The 17,949-nt window shown below is 36.1% G+C and overlaps 1 protein-coding gene across 2 annotated transcripts in view; it reads right to left on the bottom strand.

The window, feature by feature from the left end:
* CPEB4 (cytoplasmic polyadenylation element binding protein 4) overlaps positions 1–17,949 on the bottom strand; it is a 61,324-nt gene that overhangs the window by 16,150 nt on the left and 27,225 nt on the right. Inside the window, exon 3 of one of the 2 annotated variants that reach the window (XM_061189938.1) lies at positions 8,652–8,702. The exons of the other annotated variant lie outside the window; for it this stretch is intronic. Within the exon in view, the coding sequence (XP_061045921.1) occupies positions 8,652–8,702 (51 nt within the window). The remainder of the gene's footprint in view (positions 1–8,651; positions 8,703–17,949) is intronic. 2 annotated transcript variants of the gene reach the window in all.

The following is a 17,949-nucleotide window of genomic DNA, read 5'->3' as shown; positions in this document are numbered from 1 at the left end:
TTCCCTAATAAAGAAACTCATAACAAATGAAGTCTTTAGGAAATTTATAAACTTCCTTTTAGCCAGTTTCTTGTCCCTAATCAAATCTTCCACCATGGCCCAAATGTTGAAAAGTAAAAAGTTTGGCATTTTATCACAAAGTAGGTTCCAACCAAGAAGAGAAGAAAAAGAATATAATATAATATAGTATAATACAATATAATATAGACTTATATAATTATTATATGTATATACCTGAACACTCAGAAAATGGCAGTATAAATTTCAAATCAGGAAACTTTTGAGAAAATGTCTTCCCTCAAACTGGAACTTGTATGTGTAGTTTGTCCAAATACCCTAATTCTATTCAACAAACATTTCTTGAATGCATGCCTGATCTTGCTAAGCACTATGGATGAATTGCACATGGGTCTGACTACATGGAACTTAAAGGCCAGGTGGCCACATAAGCAAATAACGGTAACGTAACCATTACAGCAATAGGCATGTTAAGTGTTAGGTGCAACAGAAGCAGAGGAGGAGGAGAAACTCGTTCTGATTAAAGAGACAGAGAGGGGAGGGTGTGGCTCTGAGATGGACCTTAAAGAGAAAACAGAGAAAGGGCACTGCAAGACCTGGCAATGGCATGAATAGGGGTGCTGTAATGCTCAAGGAAAGATGCCGAGAACAGCAGCATATGCAACAAGTGAGGTCTCTTGACTGGAGAGGAAGTTTAAACAGGAAGCTGGGATAGGTTTTCCAGTTAGAAATTATAGCACATTTTAAGAGATCACTACACGAACTGGTCAGGGTTTTCATTCTTAGCCCTCTCGATAAATGCTAAGTAAGTACAGCTCAGTTATAACTGAGTTACAAATATAACTTAGAAGTACCATGTACCTATTTTCCAAAATGAAATTATGTCTCATACCAAAATAATTTCTATCATTACTAGATAACATTGAATTTCACCAAAGTACTTAGGCAAATGGATTAAAACCAGTAAAATCTCCCTCAGCTGTTAGATTTTTCACTTTAGTAGTTCTTAAATTTGGGGTGGGGGTGGACGTATTTTCTCACTTAGTGAACCTGACAGAGGTTAGAAAGACAAAGATATCACAGAAGTAGTTGTTCTATTCATACAACTGCTTCAAAGACAAGGGAGTTTGGGGAAATTAATGATTTGAATATCTTGGTTCTGTCAATCTTAAAAAGTTGATTGATGCTGCTTGGATTTCTGAGAAAACAGATATTTGAAAAGAGTGGGCTTTTAAAAGCTACAAAATTAACATTAAAAAATCTCATAGCTTCCGCTATTTCAATAATAAGTACAGTTTCAGGAACAGTAAAGGCTATAGATCAAAAGCAAAAATCAAATACTCTCAAAGTCTTCAAACGTGTACTTTCAAACTTTGATTCTGTACCACAAAATTAAGCTGGTTAATATCAAAGAATTCATGATTAAATTCCACGATTAAATTCTAAAAACTATATTTAGAAACATTTTCCCACATTTAGGGAAAACAGGTTACAGGTGTACAATGCTTATTAGCTACAAAAACTGCCTAATCAAATAGGCAAATTAATATAAAGTAGTACCAAAAAACAAAAACAATGACATTCCGGAGCACAGAAAATGAGAATGTTTAAATTTTTTATTTCCACTTATTATAATGCTATACATTATTTTAATATAGATTTTGACATATGACATATATACAGGAAAGTAGACAAATCATAAGTGTACAGTTCAATGAACTTTCCATAACATGAACACACCTATGTAACCAGAACCCAGATATTAACAGAATGGTAAGTGGTGCCACTTCATCTATGTACGAAAGAGGTACTTAAGCACAATTCTCTCACCTATTTCAAATTATACTTGGTGAAACATATTATGATGAAATACTTATAACACAGAGCTTCACCACTTTCCTGAGGAAAATGTCAGATTTCCAATCTCATGATTATCAAGTGTTGCACATTATTTGATGTTTTTCAAATACTGGAGGAAGCGGCAGTTAAAAAAAAAATCACTTTAAATATGTTTAAAGAAATCTATATTTTGAAAAACTTCTGGCTAAGTCAGCTGAAATAAACCCTGCTTAGAATTTTCCTTGAATTACCAAAGAGTATACACTGTTAAAAGTTTTCAAAAATGCATACTATTATTGAATAAAAATCTTCTAGTTCCCATCAGAGTTAAGATTAATACTATTTATATGTTTATCTTTTATATTTATTACTTAGTTTTGATTTATATAATTTAATGTTCAGTATTAAAATGATTCAAGAATTTTTTAAATGGGCTGGAAACATTATGGCTATAAATTTTTATAACTTCTGGATGCATGTTGTTATTAGATCTATGATAAATACTTTATTTCCAAAGTGTCTTCACAAGATTGCTTAAAAATGCCCTATATTCATCAGTAAATTCCCTCTAGTAAAATTCCAGTAGTCTGGCATTCTAGACTTGCAAAAAGGTACAGAAAGACTGACCGGGTCTTTTTCAATACACATTATATATATATATCTCATTATAAAAATGAAAATATCATTTATTTATCTCTTTAAAAGTATCTTTTTCTCATGTTATAACATTTGTTAGTCACAAAAGGAACAAATTATCCATAATAGTGATATATTCATAACAAAATATGCAGCCATTTAAAAAATATGGCACATATTCATGTGTTCATATTAAAGCTCTCTAAAATGTAGTTTGCATGAGGTGCCTAAGTGTGCATTGTATGATTCTTATTACGTGAACTTAAAAATAAAGGAAATATAAATAGATATGTGAGAATATACACAAATGTTTTTTCTAGAAACAACCACAAGAATCTTTGAGGATAGGGACTGGGATGGGGAAAGAAGGAATGATTCCACTTCTTGTTTTATCCTTTTCTGCACTATTTAAATTTATTACTACCATGTACACTATATTACTACTGTGTACACTATATTACTATATTTGCTAATGGACCCTTTTGGGTTTTCTTCTTGGAACTTACATTAAAAACAAACAAATGATATATTAAAGAAAAGCATCCTTTCCTACACGAGGGCATCTAATCAACTCTGTAAATAATAGGACTTTAGGCCATAAGGAGTAACATATGACTAGCTTTTAGTGGGCAATGAAAGACTGATCCTATTCACACTACCTCTGGCCTACCTCAGGCTCTCCATCTACCTCTCACCGCCCCCATGTGAGAAGGCAGATAGCAATGCTACTTGGAAAAACAAGGGGAGAGGGCTCAGATTAAAAGATGTTATCAAATAACTGATTTTTCCAGTAGGACCAAAAAAAAAAGTATGTGGGGGAATCAAATTAGTAAGTCAGTTAAAAAGATATAAATCAAAGGCTGGAAGCTAAAAGGAGTTGATCTGTTCACAAAAGAATAAAGGTGGTAGAACCCCAAAGCAGACAATCATCACAAAGACCAAAGCATACAATTCAACAAAGATGCGAAGAATCATTTTAAATGATTTTATAAATCACCTCCTAATTTATTAATGGGCTCATTGTCATGACATTACTTTAGATATATGCTTAAGAGAATTTCCTATGTCACATTGGCTTCTGTTTATACTAGCCTGCTGGCATTAACAATATTCAAAGAATGTTGATAAGGTATAATAAAGATACGAGAGGATTATTTATAAAGAGCTATCTTACAGAAGGGCAGAGTATGAATGTAATTCTAGTTTCTGTATATCCCTAATCCTCAGTTTCTTATTTATAAAAATGGAGAAATGAAGAGAGAATCACAAAAGATACCACATGTATATATGATGGTCAGACAGTCAGACAGACGCTCAGTAAATAATAATTTTCTTCCTCAAAAGTAAACTCATATGTATAAATTCTCAGATTGGTGTTCAACAGTTACTTTCAGCTTTCCATTACTATTCCAAGGCTAACAACTGTAGAGCACTTTAGAGTTTACAGTATGTTTTCATATTGTCTTTTTCAAGAAGGGATCTATCAACATGCTCCTTACTGTAGCAACTAGAACCGTATTATATACATTTTCAGCAAGTGACTATAATCTACATTTCTCCTGGGTAAATTTTCCCCTCCCTTTTCATAGATTTCTGTCCCCCGTCCCCTTTAAGCAAACAATCTTCTCCCTTTCCTTCCAAAGAACTATAATTAAGAGGTGTTGTTCTATGCTAACCTTTACTAATCTTCTCTTCTGGGACGAGCAAATATTTTAGCTGATGCTTCTAAGGGAGAGACATCCACAGAGGCTAGGAAATACATACATACATGCATCTGTTCGAAACTAATTTACTGGATTGGCCAAAAATTTCGTTCAGTTTTAAGTAAAAATGAAAGACGCATTTTTCATTTTCACGAAGAACTTTATTGAACAGCGTGTTCACTGACTGAATGAACTTTTTGGCCAACCCAATATTTTGCTGTTCTATAACTTTCCCTGCCACAAGGTTCATTTTTGAAGCAGTTAATCCTAAGGGCTAAAGCAGTGAAATGGGAGGTTAGGGAAAAAAGTACCATGCACGAGCACTTTTATACAGAGGTAGTGGTGGTTAAATGTTAGTTTTCTTGGACAAAATAAAGCTTCAAGTTGGGTAAAAAGAATATTAATCATTTAATCTGATATCTACCTCAGAGCTAAACCAAGACACACCAGAGGAATATAAGGTGAGTCTGGCCTATGCTTAGCACTCCTTTCAGACTTAGCTGAGAAACTGAGTAAGTTTCAGGCTTGCTTATCATAACATAAAATGGATATTCTAACTATCTTCCTACTATGTATAAGATTAACTAGGAAACGGCATCTGTTACGGGATGAATAGTGTTCCCTCCTCAAAATTCATATGCTGAAGTCCTGAACCCCAGAACCTCAGAATGTGACTGTTCTTAAAACAGGGCCTTTAAAGAGGTGGTTAAGGTTAAATGAGGTCACTGGGGTTGGCCCTGATCCAATATGACTGGTGTCCTTACAAGAAATTAGGACACAGACTTGCACACAGGGGAAAATCATGTAAAGACAAGGAAAAGACAGCTATCCTACAAGCCAAGGAGAGAGGCCTCAGAAGAAATCAACCTTGCTGACACTTTGATCTCAGACTTCCAGCCTCCAAGACTGGAAATAAATTTCTGTCTAAGCCACTCAGTCTGTGGTACTTGTTAACGGCAGTCCTAGCAAACTAATACCATATCCAAAAAGCAGCTAGAAAATTGCTTTTTTTTTTTTTTTAATACATTTAAAATCCAGGGATTTTCCCCAAGAATGCCCCTCAAAAATATCTCTACGACTAACAGCAACAATAATAATTCCCTAGAACATGCAATTATTATTTGTTGAATTATACTGGCAGTGTCTTTTAAAAGTCATGAGTGGTAATATGAAGGTAACTGCATAATCTGAAAACTGATGACTGAGCATAGCCAAGGGGAAAAAAGAAAGCAATCTGAATCTGATCCACTGGATAAGTAAGCTCTTTTTATCTTTGTACATGCAAATTCCAATATTATTCCAATATAAACTGCTGAAGCTAGTAGACTAACTACTCTGAATCTTTTTTTCTTTTTACTTATTTAGGATTTAAACCCCACTTCTTTCCAAAAAGCTTTGTGATTGCTTGAAAATTTCAAAACAAGTTATACAATAAAAATCATGTCAAAATTCAAATGTGCATGTGAGAAAGAGAAGAAACAGCTCTTTCACATTTTTATTCAAACAAAGCAAGAAATGGTTCTCAACTCAACAGAGGCTTGGAAGAAAAAGCTCTGAAAGTTGTAGTTGAAGCAAAGTAGAGTATAGCTATATAATCACCTTTCTGAAGGTTTTTAAAAGCCTGAGTAGACTATTTAGGTGGACAGGAAAGAACAGCTCCTGATGGTTCCTTAAAGTCTTAAAATGGAATAATGAATATAAAGCAACACAACATATTAGGCTTTCATTTTCAGTTTTAAGAAAAAGCTGAATGGATGTAAGATGCAAAGGGACTGTATTTAAAAGTAAATAAAGTTTCAGGTTATCGCTCTTAATAATAGACAAAGAAAGCATGTTCATTCACAGACAATCATAATCCCTTGTTTTGTGTTTTTTTCCCCTGTAAATCTTTAGCACTAATATTCCCAAGCCCCCCAAAATGACATTCTAATTATTTAATTTGACTACATGCCAGGTGCTATGCTAAAATGATTGTACATGCACTTAAATCTCCACCACAGTCCTATGAAATGGGTAGCATTTGTGATCTTTGAGTTTATCTTCATTAAACACAATTAATGGATCACACTAGATTTTCAATATGGGGACCCCCAAAACCTGAGCTATACTGAGAACAAAGCTACTAAGAATCAACATATGAATGAGATCAATTTATCTATAGAAGCAATCCACCATAGAAGATGGTTCATAAATTTGACTGAAGAGAATGGGCAATGCCTAAGCCTAAATCAAGGTGACTAAAGAATTGTCTTAACATCCCTCCACCCCCACCTTGCTTTAATTTCAAGATTTTTAAGCAGTCTTCCAAAACCTGGACTTTGTTATCAGAGAATGGGTCTATCAGTAAATTCTAGCATCTGGTCTACCCAGAAGTTGTACTCCTCATTATGAATGCATAAATTGGCATCCGGTCCTAGTTGGCTTGTTATTAAGAACTAGCACTTGATCAAATCTGACAAAATCAAGTTCCGGGACCTTGCAAAGCTGAATACTGGATCTGAGAGCATGGCAGCCATAACCCCATATTCTGGGTCTTGCCTGAGGAGCCAGCAAGTTTCCCCTCTTTGACATCTCTTTGTTCTTTATCATCCTATCCTTCAGTCTGAGGTAATGTTAACCTCAGTCAGTATACTTCTATAACAAAATTTCCATGTCTACAACAGTAAAAACCATCTAGTCTCCTTCTAGAATCTATGGGCCAATAAAATTTCAAAACATAAACATTCAGAGGGGAAAGTTATCTTTCTTTTTTCTTTGCCAAGTAATAGATTATTAAAAAATAATTTTTAAAAAAATTTTTTTAAAAAAATAATTAAAAAAAAAATTATTAAAAAAAAATTTCAAAACATAAATATTCAGAGGGGAAAGTTATCTTTCTTTTTTCTTTGCCAAGTAATAGATTATTAAAAAATAATCTATTCTTAAAAGAAAGGATATTAACGGGGGGGGGGGAGGTAAAAGGAAACAATCTCATAAAAGACTCAAAAAAAATTAAGTGAATTGGGCTTTAAGGAAAACCCACTAGAGAGTGTTTCTTTTTCTCATCTCAACAAAGATGACCCCAGGGGCAACTGGTCTAATTTAGCAACTTCATGAAGCAATTGGGACAACAAAGAGTTGATCACTTTGCCTAAGATCACACAACAGTATCTCAAATCTTGGTTCGCTGCAATTTCCAGCACTTGACTCTGGAACTCGTTCCACAGGAAAAGATGAAACCATGCTACAATGGCAAGCCTTATATTACTCCCCCTTATCCTGATGCCACTGTCACCACTGTGTTTGGTTTTCGGTCTACACACATTTACGCTGAAATATTATATTTTGGCATTATTTCTGGCAAATGTAGCATGAAAAGACGAAAGACTAATGAACAAGTGAGGTTTTTACAAACCATATAGTCTCCAGAGGATCTAATGCACCCAGTAACTCTCATAAATCAAATCTCCTTCTAACATTTCTTGGCTCAACAGTCTTACATTCTACAGAACACTGATTTTTAAACACTAACCAAAAAGAAATCCAGTCATAAAAGCAATTTTTAATTCCTCATTCATACTCTAGCATGGACAAGGAGTAGGATTTTTTGGTTTTGCTTTGTTTTGGGAATGAGCAGAATATAGTTATTTGGTCAAGAATAATTCATAGAAGTGGTGGGACTTAAAATGAGTTTTGGCAAATGGAAGGCATTATGAACACACAAATTTGAAATCCATATTCAACAGTAAAAGAGTGGAAAAGAAGTAAACAAGACTTCTGTATTCCACCCAATTATTTCAAACTATAGTACTACAAAAAAGACAATTATTAATTCTTTAATTCCTTCTGTGAGTAGATGGCCCCTCCTTCCGTGTGAAATTTAGTTTGCTTCAGAATACGCACATAAAAAGAGAACTCAACAGCGCAGTGGTAATATTTAGAATAGGCAAGGAGAATTTACAGAAGGCACTGCAAAGGCTAATAAAACTTCATTTTTCTTGTTGTCATTAGACAGCAAACAGTGAATGACCTTGTCCTTTTCAGTGTCAAGCCCTGTGGTCTCAGGCTGTTTTGTCTGACTTTCGATCTCTGATTACCTTCCCTTTCTCCTGGAACACTATTCCAACTACATGGAAATGGTTTTTATGTTGACATTTCAAAGGTCACTCTACAGAAGCTAACATTGGATTAAGCCATTCTTTATGTGTCATTATGGGAGTCTCATTTATTCTCATTGTCACCAGTTTCAAGACAGCAAATTAGCTGGCTCTCAAAGTTTAAAAAAAGTTCCTGCTCTAATTTGCAGGAATAATTATTCATAAAATAGGAGATAGATTAATAGCAACTTGCATATTCATTACAGAGCAAACTAATGTCATTTCTCCACCTGCTGAAGCTTAACTACTGTATTTTCTACCCAGTACTAACTTGTTACAGTTCTATGAACTTCACTAAGGTGAATCAATTATCACTTACCATTAATAAGCAGAGAGCTATCGGATCCTGGATATGAATAGTTTAGACGACCTGAGGGTAAAAGAAGGCCGTTACTAAATTTATTTTTTTTCATAGATGGTTTAAATGTATTCAACAATAAAGCTGAATTAATTGCTTAATAGGTATTTAAAAAGCCATATTATGAAATAAAACTTAGCTGTGCTAATAAACACAAAGAGTCAGTTGACATATCAAACAGCATGTTCACAAACATTCAAAAAGGGAAAGTTTCAAAGTGGGAAAATAAAATATCCCTTATATTTTTAACTATTCGGTTATTCTAATTTCCAAATCCCCATCCAAAGGAAATTTTTTATACCATTATGTTCTAATACCAACTCATAATAACAATCTTCATATTTTTTTCCCATAAATGTGCAATTTTTCTTTCATGTGTAGTTTTTCATAGCTTTTTAAAAGTATGTAGTTAGCAGTAGCATTTTTTAATATAATTCATAACAAAAGTGCCAGTCTTATTATGCCTACATGTACAGACACACTAATGGGTTTAAATTCAAATTTCGGGGAATAAGTACAGAAGGTAAAGAGACACATTTCATTGTACTTACACATGAAGAAAATATCAAAGCACATAGCACAATGCCCAGAGGCACAGTAGCACTCAATAAATGCTGGGTTAATTTCCTTCGAATTTTGAACCTAAAATGGGCACCCAAGATACCCTCGAGAAAAGGGTTTGTGAAAGTCTAAAATTTTGGGAGGATGCTCCATCTTCCAAATTGGTAGCCACAAATAAAGGGGGGGAAATGCATTTCTGTTTTGGAAGAGTTTCTACATGCAAGTTGAGGTAGCTAGACCACACACCATGTAACTAGTTCTATGCTATAAGTTACAAAACTCACTATGACAACATTTTCATGTCTCCATATTCCCCATGCCCTTCATAAGAATGGTGGAGAACCCTCAAGTCTTATTCATCTAAGGAATGGACAGGGGAACTTCACTGTTAATTACCCACCACTGTCTAGCACTCTACACATAGGAGTAGTGTGAGAATTTAAAATTGACTCAGAATTACAAACATTCCAATTAGGAAACAGCAGTCTAAACTCTGACCCCACAGAACCACAACAGACTCTCTAAGACAATGAAAAGGTGGGTAAGCAGAGGCTCTCCCAGGCCTGGAGGCTGGGGCAAGCCTTTCAAGATGCCAGGAAGACTCCACCTAGTTCCAGTGAACACTGCGAGAGCCAGAGCTAATACGTGGTCCTATCAATCCACCAGCCACACATTTACAACTCTTTAAAAAGGAACTTGAGACCACAACTATCCTGCAGTCTCTCAAAATCCTCCTTCTTTGAAATAGTCTCCACAGAAATAAACTCATGCCATGAAAAGAGAAAACTGTTCTCTGTTGCTAACAGCTTTAATTAATCCACGTGCAAACCTTGGAGTCTCATGTGAAACAAAATCTGAACTTAATTTTTCTACCATTTAAAACCAAATACAAGGATTTAAAAAATTAAGTTGTTAATTGCTCCACTTAAAATTTCACCATGTTCCTATTTAGGGAGGAGAGGTAGGGATGAAGACAGGCAAGGAGGAGGTGAAAATTAATTTTGATATTTCAATTTCTTCCTAAAAATTGGCTTCATTATTTAATGCTCATATACACACAGTCAAGTATCCAAATCCAGTGAATTCCAGCTGAACTGCTTTAACTACAAGCCCAGATCATATGACCTGTCACAAGTATTATCTTTAAAAAAGCATAGACTTGAGTTGCTGGAACAAGAACATGACCTTAACTGTTAAAAACTTGGGAGGGAGGGAGGGATTGCTGTTTCTGAATCACTTAACTCAAAGTAGCAGCTGATTTTCCATGATGGAACATTTGCATTAATTTTGTAGTTATAAAACCCTCTGGTAAATGAATTAACAGCTATCACTCATACCATTTTTATTTATCATAAAACATTTTTTAAAAAGACGATATAAATCAACAGAAACAAAAATATTTAACAATATTAACTGAAGTTAAGAAAATGTTTCGCTATTTCTAAGAAGATACTCTAATTGAGTATCTAATTGAAGATACTCTAACATTCCAATTGAAACCAGGGCTGTTCCATATGAACTATAATGCTTCTTATTTGATACTAAGGAAGGATAATTAACGATGAGGATCCAAAAAACAAAATTCCCAAACTAGCTGGCCCAGTTTAACAAATCAAGTTCCACCTTATCAGAAACTCACCTTTGGGGTACCTTTTAAGGAGAGAGAGATAAGAATATTTCAACTTGACAGGCACAAAAATATCTCTTAACTCAGTTCTCTCAGAGTCTGCCTCAACACACACCTCCTAAAGAGATGCCACCCTCCACCCGCAAGGTAGGTAACCTTTGAGACTTTTTCTGATCCTTAGACTTCTAAATACAGTAGTTCTAACCTTCAGCTAAGACAATAGAGCACTGAAGAATCAGTGGCAAAATTCAGTTTAACTCTCAAAGTGATACTTGCTTTTATTTTTTGACCTGTTCTTATGAGTCCTGTTCAGGCTGGAATCAGTTCTGGCCTCTGAGTAGTAAAGATACCTATAATATTTTGTTAAACCAGCAGCAATGCTTTCTACTTCAATTTTAAAATATTAGCAGTGACATTAAAAAACCTTTGAAAAAAATTTTCATAATGCATCCCATCCTACCTGCCCTTTCCTTCTATAAATTTTTTCTGTAATTAAAATATCTAGAGTCATCCACTCATGACATCTATTATGGAGAACATATATCACTTCCTTTCTGGAAATTCTCTGAAAGCTCCCATTATAAGTACCATGGGACAAGTGCCTTGTCTCCTACAAGCCTTTCACCTTCTCCTTGTACCCCTTTTATTTCTGCTCTAATATTCTCTCTGCTCTACGGATGCTAATTTTCACCGACATTTTTGCATTTTCTATTCCATGGCTAGATTATTGACAATCCCCTCCCTCCCTCTGAGACAGTGGCCCTCTTTCTTTGTTTCCAATGGAGGATATTTTCAAATCTCTTTTTGTGTGCTCGTTTGTTTTTCAAATTTTTTTCCAGGGCGCCTTTCCCAAAAAGGAAACCCCCTTGTTATATTAACTCACCAGATTTTATTTCTATCTATACTGCAACAGCCAACCTTCTCACGTAATCATTTCAGCTACTGGCTAACTTTCTTATCTCTTTTAAGTAATAGCCCCCTTTAGGAACTAGAGCTTTTTTTTTTTTTTTTTTTTCCAGCCACGCAGCTTGCGGGATCTCAGTTCCCCAACCAGGGATTGAACCTGGGCCACGGCAGTGAAAGCCCAGAATCCTAACCACTAGGCCACCAGGGAACTCCCAAGAGCTTTTTTTTTTTTTAAATGTAGGTACTTCGAGTTTCCTGTTTGGGCACCAGGTAAGCATTCAATTAGTTCATTCCACTGAACTTAAAACACCAGCACTTCACAAATGAATAAAGTGAAGTAAAATAAAAATCCCTGAGATATCTAAATATGAATATAACCCCGTATTTGTGGGTTTTGTTTCATTGGTTTTTTTGATAACTCATCTATCTATAAACATAACTCAGGTTTGGGCACATTTAGAATTGAATTCCTCAAGGGAGAAGGAAGGCATTAGGATTTCAGGCAAGTGAACCTATTTAGTGGATAAAATTCAATCTTTGGAGGCTCTTGGTATTGATTGTGTTATAAATGCAAAGAAATACTGCCAGATCAGCAGTCCTAACCTTAAGGGACACAATGACAGGAAAAGCAGTCATCTCTGGAGGCCAGCTGTGGCATTTGGAGCCAGAAGCCTGGCATACATCATGCAGAAGGCATAGACTATATTTGGTGACATGACTCAACCTAGCCAAATATAGGCAACTGATACAGTGTGACTCTGGGGAACTACACTACCAAATTCTACAGCCTAGAAAAGATTCAGACTCGAACTAGGCAATTCTATGTTAAGCATTTGCGAGTTGGAAAGAACCAATATTTATCAACCAGAATGACTAAGAATTGCTGGGGGGAGGAGGTGCTCAAAAGAACAGTGTGTATTATATTCTTTTAAGACACTAACTAAAGTAACCGAGTTAATGAGATGAAAGGAGAAAAGACTAGAAGGAAATACTCTAAAATGTTTCCATTATTTTCAAAATTAGGTAAAGTAAGTTGTTTTCTAAAAATTAACCCAGATACTATTGCTACTGATGATTCATCAGGAAATGATACAATAAATGTTGCCATTTCAAACACACAAGCAATGAAAAATATCAAATGGTCTATAGTGCTATTAGATTTCATGCTATGGCCTTCTCTTTTTCAGTCATGCCAGCATTGTTGGGGTCATGGTACAGGCCAAGGAATGATAACAGGGGATAACTCTGCAAGGTTGTCTAAAATAGAGCCATGCAGTCCAAAGAAGTGACAAGAAGCACGAAATTCTGGGTTAGTATTTTTATTGACTCACAGTATAAAAACCTAGATACTCCAACGGAAAAGGAGAGGTTTGCGGTGGACATCGTTAAAAATTTCTCATAGGGAAAGGATAGGCATGGGCTTAGGCCCATTTCTAAAACAGATTAAAAGGTTTATGCACACGACACACACACACACACACGTACATACATACACACATATACATTATTTGTTATTGTTTAACTAGAGATGCTTCTCCTGATTCTGCTCCTGCTAATTTTATTTAGTTCATATCTAAGTAAGCCAAAGCTATACTGCCATAAATAATTTTTTAAAGGAGGTGCGTACTGCCGTTCTGCATCTGCTGTTTTTACCAACACTGCCTGAGACTTGCAGCAAGATGGCGCTGTGGGGGCCTGGATGACGCAAGCAAGGTACAAGAAATGTGGAATAAATTCAATTTCTGAATACCAGCTTTATACTTACACAAACGCAGAACACGTATCCATATGAACTAATAAAAATGTGTTCATTATGTTCTATCATTTAATGATACAAGGATAATCATTTTTAATAATTTCTTCCAATGACCTAAAAGTAACTCCCCAAATCATAATCAGTAACCTTATTCTACCCCCTGACCTATCTGTGATACAACCGACTTCCAGTAAAGACGTTTCCACTCAAAATTATGAAGGAGACACTGGCTGGGACTGACATCAACTGGATGGAGAGTCTTGTCCCCTCCAAAAGAGCCATTTAAATTACACACACACACAGTTTAGGCTACACAAAACCCCTCTCCAGGACAGATTTGGCTTTCAGTTTAAAGACCCGGGCTTGTAAAAAATACTTGAATTCTCTTGCTTACCTCTCTAGGTTCATCTCTCACACTGCCATTTCCCTTCCCACATGAGGTACTCTGCACGTTCAGAACTACTAGCCCATTAACTTTTACTTCTGGGTCCCTCCCTCTGTCTGAAATGCCTTCCTTTCTCTCTGCCCCCAGTGTTTCACCACTCAAGCCTCCGCCGTTCTGTCCAGGTAGCTTCTTTCTTAGGCCTCACATCCTATGGAAAGTCCCTGCCTCAAGCCACCTGCTCCCCGGTTCAGACAGCCTTATGGGCTCCATACAACACGCTTTACACTTATTATACTATATTTAAATCACCTATCTCTAAACTCTCTTCCTAGTCTAGAACAACAAAATCTTTGAGGATAGATTTTGAGTCTTGCACCCCAGAGCTTAGAGCAGAGAAAGGTACTCAATAAATAGCTGTTGAATAAGTGAATAAAACAAAGCTAGCAGCTGGTGGTCTCTCTGCCATGAAACACCCAGTGAAAAGTGTAGAGTTGGACCAATCCCATCTTGTAAGCTAGGTCAAATTACTTAGTTTCTCTGAAGTAAAACAGAGATATTTCTATTTACATGTGACAAATTCATGAGATAATTTTTGCAGAATGCCCAGAAAACTCTCCCAGTATAGAGTATGTGCTCAATTAATATTAATTCCTTTTCCCTCACTAACTTACAAGCCACAGATAACCAACAGTTTTCTACTTGTGAGAGAAAGAAAGAGGAAGGATTCCTCTTAGCCAAATAAGACCCAAACTGGAACCTTGGAGAAGGGAGTGGCTATCTGCGGGATTTTTGGCTTCAGAGAAATGAGAGTTTGCTAATGTTCTGAGTTACAAACAAGGATATCATTCTTCTCTGGGGGAGAGAAGAGAAAAAACCTAACTCTTTACTTTTATGATAGCCAAACAGGCAAAGTAGCAGAAGTATTTTAGGAAATGAAAACTTTGAAAATTGAAAGGAACTTAAAAGTGTTCCTTATAACAAAAGCCAAGGAGGATCTCTCTTCTGTACCAATAGCTCAGATCTAATTTTTCAATTGTGATATGATAGCTGAAAACCAGAATGTATAGTGGCCAAAAAAAAAAGAAAAGAACTTCTATCTTTAAGGTAAGTAAAGTCAATGGGATATGTTTCTACAGGCTGAGGAAGGGTTCGTAATAAAAGAAGGTTTCATAATAAAAGAAGGTTTGCTTTGACTATAACTCAGGGCAGGTGCAAAGATGGAAGATCTAAAAGCATCTAAGAATTTCAGGCAGAAGGGAATGTCTAGAGAGACACTAGCAAAGAGCTGACCGAATTAAGGAATTTGAAAGATTTCCTACTGCCAGTAAATCTAACAACAAACCAGCAAGCAGGAAGGCTATTTTTATCCCTGCCAGAGGCCTTCTGACTCTGGATGCTACATTTAGAGGACAGAGCAACAAGATAACTTGCCTTAAGAGGATGTTATGATACCAGTGATTAATGGCAATATTTTAAGCTTTAAAAAATTAGGCATAGTTTTTATCCACAGTAAACCAGCCAAAGCCACTTAAAAAAAAAAGAAAGATAATATAATGGAAAGAAAAGTGGAAAAACAGACCAACGGATAGTAGAAAAGCTGTTAAGTAATCCAGAAACAAAGCCAAGGCAGTAAATTAAAATTCTACCTTGCAAAAAGGTTGATCAAAAGAAGCATGTGTTATAAGAGACATATTTTAAAAGAACCAGTGAATAAAAATAAATAATTGTAGAACTGGCCAGAAGGTAAAGATGATGTTGAGAAATGGCTCTCTGTACTGACATGAAGAAGACCAAGACAAACTTAAGAAATCCCTAGGTACTATAAACTAAGTTGCTTGCAAATGATTGAGAACTTTAGAGATGAGATAAGCCATTCTTAACACTGGTTACTTAAGTCCAAACCCCAAAAAAGCAATCAGCAAAGTCAGTAGTTGGCTTTCCGCATACATACCTATCATCAACCCTAATCACTTACTTAATATAAATTCTGATGATTTTATTGAACCTTCATGAAGAATGCACTTGGATTTCATACCTAATCTGATTTCATCTTTTGTTGTCTCAAAAGGCCAGTTCTTATTTTCTTTTATCAATACTAAAGGCACTGAGTCTTCCTCTTATTAACTAGCCCTCAAAACTAAAAAACAGGCTGTTCAAAGATATCTGCAAATTATTTGGAGGATAAGTTGCATGAGGCCAAGAGTCTTAGTTTTTATTTCCTGATATATCCCAACAGCCTAAAATAGTGCTTGATATTTATTTGTTTTAAGAACAGCCTCCCACAGCTTCAGACTTTACATATATATCTAAAGTGGTTCTCAAAGTAGAGTGAGGCTAGGGGTGAGGAGGGAGAGAGTCTATCTGAATCACTTCCAGAATACATATGCTTAAGTCTCATGACAGACCTGGTGAATCAGAATCAGCGAAAAGAATAAGCCAGCTTGGAAAAATTCCCTCAGTGATTCTATTTTGACCTCCACCCTCCAAAAGGCACCCTTCAATAAGAAATCAGCAGGTGTGAGATCTGAATCTTTTACAGAAGATTATGATAAAATACAGATTTTAAATTCTGTCCCCAGTCTCCTACAGAGAAATTAAGAAACCTGAATGCCTGCTCTCTGTCTAAAGTAAACTAAGACAAACTTTTTTAATGTTTGTTTCCCTCACAAATGCTACACAATAAATACCTAAGCTATTGAACCAGAAGCCAGAGGCTATGTGTTCCTATCTTGATTCTCCAGGCACCAGTTAGTCGAGTGACTTTACAAAAGCGGTTGTATCTCTCTGAACTGCAGTTTCTGCAGCCGTAAATTGGAGATCACAAAACTCACATGGAAGGTTATTATAAGGATTTAAATTAGAGATAATTCTCAGAAGGGGCAAAGAATACAAGCCAGAGAAATGGTATCAGAAGTAACTGCCCTTTCACTTGAAACTGGTTGTTAACACTGCTTCCTATACATAATGTCCAGGTCCACCTCAAAAAAGAAATATGTAGCTCAGCATCAAATGTGTCCTGTGGTCTACTACTACTCGGGACATGGAATACACTCAAATGTGTGTGGAGCTGGAAGATAAGCAGAAGCTAAAATGTAAGGTACTTCCAAACCATGTGGCTTGAAGAAAGCCATCTCCCCCTCCTAACAAGGGCTACCATGTTACCCCACTCCAGGGTGCACCCCTCTTGTCACCGGGCTCCCCCTGCCCCCTGGCACTGTGCCAGATGTAGCCTGACAAGTCCACACTCCTAGACATGCCTCAAAAGGCAAAAAGATGGCTTCAGATGCCAGAGACAACATTCCAAAATGCTATTTGGTGGAGATGATAATCTAGGATAGAGTAAGTGACTCCTCCTCACTCCTCTTTGTCCTCGTCCTATTTCCTCTATTAAATTCCTTTTTTTGTTATGTTGTTTTTTGGTAATGTGGAACACTCTAATGGCAGGAGTTTAAAGCGGAACAATTAGAGAAGTTCTCTACAGCAGTGTTTCATAACCTTCCGTGATTATTAAGACCTACTTCAATCAAAATATTTCAGGGAGGCTCCCCACCATAACACCTGAAGCCCTCAAGCCCCACGCCAGTGGATACTACAAGTAAAACAACCACAACAAAAACCCTTAATAATAAAAGGCTACTATGAATTCAGCAACACCTTTAAATATATTTTCATTGTATTACATCAGCATCCACGTGCTTCTGGAAGATAATCATGCAACACATACATGACAAATCTATCATCTAACTAGAATGCTTGGTTCTAATAGGTTCCTAGACCCCATCAAATAATTCCCATGGCTGAAGAGGCCCGTGGTCCACAAATTGAGAACAGAAACATTACATCAAGCCAAGTTTAAACAACTGCTTCCTTGACATAGTATTTTTAGGCCTATCTCAAAAAGAAAAACTGCAGTCTAGAAACAAAGCCTTCACTCAACTGAATAAATTTGATTGATTTCTGGTTATATCCCTTCTTACAAGCTACTCAATATTAAATGCTGCCACACCCCAACTCACACGAAATC

This window comes from Eubalaena glacialis, chromosome 4, assembly GCF_028564815.1.
Source record: "Eubalaena glacialis isolate mEubGla1 chromosome 4, mEubGla1.1.hap2.+ XY, whole genome shotgun sequence".
Classification (NCBI taxonomy): Eukaryota; Metazoa; Chordata; class Mammalia; order Artiodactyla; family Balaenidae; genus Eubalaena; species Eubalaena glacialis.
This window is presented reverse-complemented; position numbering and strand designations above follow the sequence as displayed.